This window comes from Sinocyclocheilus rhinocerous, unplaced genomic scaffold (genome assembly GCF_001515625.1).
Source record: "Sinocyclocheilus rhinocerous isolate Xijiao unplaced genomic scaffold, SAMN03320098_v1.1 scaffold589, whole genome shotgun sequence".
Taxonomy (NCBI): Eukaryota; Metazoa; Chordata; class Actinopteri; order Cypriniformes; family Cyprinidae; genus Sinocyclocheilus; species Sinocyclocheilus rhinocerous.
In genome coordinates this window covers 29,643-37,175 of record NW_015635524.1, presented here as the reverse complement: position 1 = coordinate 37,175, position 7,533 = coordinate 29,643, and the positions used below count along the sequence as shown (strand labels likewise).

General features: G+C 38.3%; 1 protein-coding gene across 1 annotated transcript in view; it reads right to left on the bottom strand.

Annotated features, from left to right (window-relative positions):
* Window positions 1-1,874: 1,874 nt before the first annotated feature.
* LOC107747070 (uncharacterized) overlaps window positions 1,875-7,533 on the bottom strand; it is a 13,566-nt gene continuing 7,907 nt past the window's right edge. Inside the window, exons 4-6 of the mRNA XM_016561493.1 lie at window positions 3,752-3,831; window positions 3,598-3,681; window positions 1,875-2,688 (exon numbers count right to left, since the gene is read on the bottom strand). Coding sequence (XP_016416979.1) covers window positions 2,528-2,688; window positions 3,598-3,681; window positions 3,752-3,831 — 325 coding nt within the window. The 3' untranslated portion in view covers window positions 1,875-2,527. The remainder of the gene's footprint in view (window positions 2,689-3,597; window positions 3,682-3,751; window positions 3,832-7,533) is intronic.

Sequence of the window (7,533 nt, the reverse complement as noted above, 5' to 3'; positions counted from 1 at the left end):
TTGATCAATTTCTCAGAAAACAAGACTTCTTATCGTGTCATTTTGCTTCTCAAGTAAATGTATCTTTATTTAAGATTATTAAATCAAGACAAAAATACTGAGGAAAAACATCACATTTTTGCAATGTGATCAGAAGGTACAGTAAAAGTTATTTCCATATTTCCTGTTTGGGAGCAGAGATATTCAAGCCTTAAGCTGTTAGCTAAGCTGTTTAACTTTTTTTTAAATCATTGGAAAGTAACAGAGATCCGTTGGAAATTTACCTTCACAAAATTTACAGAAACCCTGCTCCACCTCTTGTTGCTCCAAACCTTTATGACTTTTTCTTTATATCTGAAATGTTTCAGTGTTTTGTTGTTGTTTGTCCATACAGTGAATGTCAAAGGGGTCCAATGTTGTTTGGTTCCCAATGATTTTCAAAATATCTTCTTGTGTTTCTGCAGAAGAAAGCAAGCCATACAGGAAAAACATGAGTGAGAAAATGATGACAGAATGAACTATTCCTTTAAGTATAAAATTTCCTTTGATTTTAATTGGTGAACATTCAAACAGTGTTCACCTTCAGACAGCACAGTAGTGTTTGCATAATGAATCATCTATATCGCATATAACTACATTCAGGTTTACAGCATCTCTCTTTCATTTACCTAAAACTATAAGAAGCCCTGTGGTTTCCGTCTTGAAATCATCTTGAGTGTAAACTCTAGTTCAGATCTGCGTGTGATGAGCTGCTTTACATGCTACTGAAACGAGTGAACTTCAGCGTCTCATCTCGTTTGTTGAGACCACAGAGAGATGTGTGGTTTAAACAGAAATCAAGCGCTGATCCACACCAACAAACACGATTCAGCTCATGTACTCTGATATAGAGCTGCAGCAAACACATATACAATGACAGTAAGACACAGAGAATGACACTCACTGATTCATCTGATTTATATTTTAAAAATGACAAATATAAATATGATTAAAACAAGACACAAACACAACAGTATGTTCATGAAGGGCCTGAAGTGAGCGAACAGGACAGATAAACTCAAACCAGATCATCAACACATCTGTACACAGAAATGGATGATCTTCAACAAAAACTTCACAAAAAGTCTTCACAAAATGTGCAAATAAGCTGAATTAGTGCATAAGCAGAAGATCATACTCACAATTAAAGGCCAATTGTTTAAGTGTCTTAAAGGGGTCCTATTATGCTTTTTCACTTTTTCAACTTTAGTTAGTCTGTAATGTTGCTTTTTGAGCATAAAAAAGATCTGCAAAGTTACAATCTGCAAAGTCCACTTCAAAAGGAGATATTTTATTTAACAGAAATCACTTTTCAAAAACTACAACGTACGACTCGTTTGGACTACAACGCATATTTTCCGGGATTTGTGATATCACAAATATCGACGCATGGGACGAGACCTGGTTGAGCTGCACTAGAGAAGAGTGTTATCACTATGTCGGAGACACGCTAGCTTTCCCAAGGCAGACGAACTTAGAGTGATTACAATCATCCGGGTTTAAATCGCGCTCAAATTGATTTGATTTTGATGCAATATTTACATTGAAGCTGCAGGTGGCTATGGTAAGGGGCATGGCTTTTCCCGACCAGGCGCCGAGTGCTGCCAATCACAACATACACTGGCCCAGCTAACCAATCACAGCACATTTCGTATTTCAGAAGGCGGGCCTTCATTTGATACAGGAACTATTCGAGCCATTCATGCCAGACTGGGGAGAGAGGTGTTGTAATAATGTAAAATATGTGGAAAAATAATGTGTTTTTCGAACCTAGTATGAGAGCCTGTTCTAGTACACCCCCAAAACAAAATCAACTTTGTAAAAGAGCATAATAGGACCCCTTTAATAAAATAACTTCAGTAAAATGAAGTTAAATCATAATGCATTATTTAAAAAGTTACATAATTACAAACTAGATAAAACTAGAAACTAAAAACTACACTTAAGTCACCACATTTATATCACCAAATTATCCAATTCAAATCATGGCCAGTTTTTATGCAAGCATTTAGGATCAAATAGTTAAAAACAAGAAAAGAAAAATATTATATTTATATATTAGATTTATATTATATATTTTTGTTTCAAACTCTGAAATGAGTGTCCTCAAGAGCGTTTAGTATGCCACTTCTGCAATCACATGTTCTGCAATACATCAGCTTGTAAGTTTATGTCTCAAACACATTCTAATAAGAATCTTTAAAGCATGAACTATCTGATTAACATTTACTCAATCTATAACAGATGAAGTTCTAATATGAGAATTATGCAAGTAGGTCACAGTGTGACTGAAGGTATACAGACGAGAGGAAAGTCTTCCACAGTGCAGGCTGGAAACCACATCTGTGGGCACCGTTTCCTGTGGCAGCAGAACATGCTTGAGTGTGTGTGTGTGTGTGTGTGTGTGTGTGTGTGTGAATAAACACAGCAGACAGAAAGACATATGAAGAGTCAAGAGAAGGGCTAAACATCACAGCAGTGCAGGAGGAAGTTCACAAGCAGAAGAACATCAGACTGATGTGGATCTGTTCAGCTCCTGCAGGATGTCAGTGATTCGCCCCTGAGCTTCAACCAGCCCGTCCTTCCACTCCTGTGGTACGACTGAGCCGAGATACACCGCCCGGGCCCCGAGAAGAGCCCCTAACGCTGCCCCACGGTTACAGTTCTCACCTGTGGACACACACAGCATGTTAAAGGAGGAGTTCACACAGAAATTAAAAAGAAAAATATCCTCACCCTCAGTCCATCCAAGATGTAGATGTGTTTGTTTTTTCATCAGATTTGGAGAAATTTAGCATTACATCACTTGCTCACTAAAGAATCCTCTGCAGTAAATCGGTTGCCGTCAGAATGAGAGTCCAAACAGCTGAAAAATACATCACAACAATCCACAAGTAATCCAAATGACTCCAGTCCATTTAGTGTCTTGTGAAGCCAAAAGCTGGCTGTTTAATATTACACATTCATCAAGACATTTTTAACTTCAAACTGTTGCTTCTGGCTAAAATATGAGTCCATAATAACACTTCCTCTAGTGAAAAAGTCCATCCCCTGTTGCCTACATGTTTGTCTAGAACAATTTTGGACTAGTTTGACTAGTAAACTGTGCTTAAACTGTGCATATTTCTCTCCTGATTCAGACCAGATTACTTTTTCAGTGGTTATGGATTATGGATTATGAACTCGTATTTTAGCCAGGAGCAACAGTTTGAAGTTAAAAATGTCTTGATGGATTTGTTTCTCACAAACACACATCTTTTGGCTTCACAAGATACTGATGGTCTGGAGTCGTGTGGATTACTTGTGGATTATCATGATGTATTTATCAGCTGTTTGGACTCTCATTCTGACGGCACCCATTCACTGCATAGGATCCATTGGTGAGCAAGTGATGTAATGCTACATTTTATCAAATCTAATGAAGAAACAAACTCATCTACATCTTGCATGGCCTGAGGGTGAGCACATTTTCATTTTTGGGTGAACTATTCTTTAAACACACACATATTATAATCATCAGCACAGCTGAACATGCCATTCAGTGAGTGAGTCACGACACACAGTCATTCAGAAACGCACCTCCACAGTTGGTGTTGGTCAGGATTCCCCCCGTCACGTCATTATGAAAGTTGTAGGCCAGGTAGAAGAGACTGCTGAGAGCTCCTGAACACAAACACACAGTCAGAGGAGCATCATCAGTAGTTTTGTGTGTAATCGTTTGGGGTTTTCTAACCTTGTGTGTAGCAGGCGATTCCGAGAGTCTCCACAGCGCTCTGATGAACCTTCAGACGCTCCACTGATGATCCTGGAATCCTGCAGAAGAGACACAAGCCATGGCGTTTCAGAGTCATTCATCAGATTGTTACTGCGGATTGAATCTCAGATTTCACACATCACCTCAAAATGTTTAGTGTAAAAAAAACAGTGAATCTTATTTTTAAGAGCATTTTTTGCTCATTTTTCCATGACAATTTAACACATTTAACATGAAAATTCTCATTAATGTAATGCAAAAAAATCTAATATTCATTTTTATAAATCTTTATTCCTTTGAGCTATGAGTATTAATTATATTGTTTTATATTATCTATGCCATGTATTTTATTCTGTTCAGCACTTTGATTAGCTTTGCTCTATTTATATGTGCTATATAAATCAATTTTACTTGCTAAATGTAATATAAAAAACATATTTTGGGCACTGTAAAGTACATTTGTAAAATTCACTGAATAGCTGCTTATCAAGAAAAAGGACATGTATTATAGTAATAAGAATTTATGGTTACATGTGTTTAATTCAGTGTTATTTTAGTATTATGAAGGATCTAAGGATTCTTTGTAGCAACCTGTGTGTGTTTTGCTTCAAGACAGCATTTGTGTTGTGTTTTACTTTCTTTCTTTTATATACATTTATTCTTCATTCATTAATTCACTTAATCATTTTATTATTCCATTTAATCATATAATCATTTAAGCAATTTGTATACTCATTTCATTGCTTCATGTATTGATTAGACATTTATATTATATTATGTTTTATATTATTTTTCCATTGTTGTTTAGTCTTATGATGTGTGGTTTCAAGGTATATTTGTCTTCATGAGTAAGAGATAAAATCCATTTCAAGGTTTTTAACATCATGGGACACTGTTGAGAAGCAGTCATTTTCCATTCCTATTGCTTGTGGTATAATAACACTTGTTGGATTTATGCTGGTCAGACGGAGTCTGAGCATTGAAACATACTCAACTAAGATTATCCAATAAACTTTGCTCCCTTTTTTTAATCATCATCACTTCGTCTCCTGCTTCTGCTCTTCTCTGGCTTTGCTCAGTCAACTTATTGGCTGATAGAAGACTGTTAATACAATTTTGGGTACCAGACAAGTCTTGCTCTTAACAGGTTTTTTGTATTAGACAACTTTGCTTACTAGTTGTTTGTTTACCAGACAAAACAGAAATGTTCTGACAGGAACTGGCATCCGGGGCTGCATCTGATATTTCTGGCGTGGGGGCATGACCTCGGTCCGTTCACCGCGGGGCCCCCTCAAGCGCGGGGCCCGGTGCGACCGCACCAGTTGCACCCCCCTAAGGACGGCCCTGCATGTGAAAGTTTACAGGTCTTTAGTTCTTGTGGCCAGGTGCAGCTTAAACCATTTAGGTACGGTTATATTTGGGGAGTAGGTTTGCTGAAGCTTGATTTCCTGTATTGTCTTTAGATGTTTTGTTTAAGTAGTCACTTCTGAGGCTATGTGTACGGTCGACACCTTTAAGAGCTGCCCACTGAATGACTATAAAATACAATGTATGCCTGCCTTAGTCAGACTTTTGATGACTGCAGCGCCACAAAGCAAGTTCTCAATAAAGTGTCCTGCTGAAGATACCCAAGATTCTCCTGGTCTTCGCTTCTGAGTTACCAACAGTTTTGGTGTCGTGACCCAGAGCTTCTCTCCTTGCATCGTTCCAGACTGAATTTCATATCCTTTTCTCAGCTCAACAATGATTTGGTGAGTGTTACTCTATCCAAAGAACCACTATACAGACCAGTAAATTTAGTTATCCTCTATGCTATTAGAGATGTGTTAACAAACAGCTGCAGGATTTGGTTAACAAACTAGTTATCCTCTGCTTTGCCAGGGAAGAAGGTTTATTCTCTGTTTAGTCAGAAAAGGTTAACAACTATTACAGTGTGTTAGCAAGTTGATTATCCTTTGCGTTGCCAGGGAAAGTTGAATACATTATGATGTGAATACATTATGAGGTTATCCTCTGCATTATTGGTGTATCCTCTGCTTTGCCAGTGAAGGTTAACAGTTTTTCTGTGTTAACAAGTGTATCCTCTGCCTGCCAGGGAGGTGTTGGAAATGTCCTGTTGTATAAAGACATTACAAAATGTTGAGAAGGAATGCTAGGCTGATTCCAACAACTGAGAAAGATGGACTAGCCACTCCTTTATGGACAGACAGTGAGTTCAAATCATTGTTAGGAAAGCACACGGACTCAGCAGTGACAGTCAGTCAGTCAGAGTCAGTCAGATTGGATTTGACAAAGAAATTTGCTATTGATCCAGAAAAAGTATGGTCAAATGAAGAATGCAAAAAGGTACTTGGGGCATGTATCAGAAAGAAAAACATAAAAGGCATTATCTGCTGCCACAGAGAATTTACTTTATCCTTAGCACAAGAACAAGCTCAGTGTATTGCTAAATTAAAAGAACACAACAAACAACTACAAACTAGAGTGTCCTGTCTCACTTAAAAGGTGGGCCACAACAAGGCCTCAACTAAAAGTGACTCAAAAGACCAACAGTCAGATGAAAGCTATCCTGATTTATACTCTTTTTGTAGACCAGAGGACAATCGCTATACTGGATTGATGGATAAAAATGTAAATGCAGTTGAAGTGTGTGGAGCAAGACAAAAAGCTCAGAGTAGGGCAGAAGGGGTTGACACTGTTCAATCTGCAAACCCCATACTAAAGTTATAGTGCCTTGCGAAAGTATTCATTTTTTCACATTTTGTTATGTTGTTGCCTTATGATAAAATGCTTTAAATGACCTTTTTTTCCACATCAATCTACACTCCACACACCATAATGACAAAGAAAACATTTTTTACATCTTTGCAAATTTGTTAAAAATAAAAAAAAACTTAAATTATTCCATTGCATAAGTATTCATCTGGGACAGCTGAAATTTAGCTCAGGAGCATTCATATTGCTTGTAGATGTTACTACACTTCGAGTGAAGTTAACCTGTGGCAATTTCAATTGAATGAATATGATTTGAAAAGGCACACACTTCTCAATAAAGGTCTAACAGCTGAAAATGCGTATCAGAGCAAAAACCAAGCCCTGAGGTCAAAAGAACTGCCTGTAGGGCTCAAAAACAGGATTGCATCAAGCCACACATCTGGGGAAATTCTGCTGCATTGAAGGTTCGTAGAAGCATGTAGTCTCCATTGCTCTTAGTGGAAGAAGTTTGAAACAACAAGGACTCTTCCTAGAGCTGGCCTCCTGGCCAAACTGAGCAATCAATGGAGAAGGGCTTTGGTTAGACTAGTGACCAAGAAGCTGATGGTCACTCTAGTTGAGCTCCATGATCATATGTGGAGACAGGAGAAACCTACAGAAGCACAAACATCACTGCAACACTCCACCGATCTGGTCTTTATGGCAGTGTGGCCAAACTCAATCTTCTCCTCAGTCAAGACACATGAAAACACACTTGGAATTTGCAAAAAAAAGCACCTAAAGAACCCTCAGAGTGTGAGAAACAAGATTCTCGGGTCTGATGAACCGCAATTCCAAACATCATGTTTGAAGGAAACCAGCTCTGCTCATTACCTGCAGAGTAGCATCCCAACAGTAAAGTGTGGTGGTAGCAGCCTCGTGCTGTGGGGCTGTTTTTCAGCAGCAGGGGCTGAGGGACTCGTCAGAGTAGAATAAAAGCTCAATGCACCAAAATATTGAGATAGCCTTAACGAAAACCTAGTCCAGAGCATTCAGAAACTCCGACG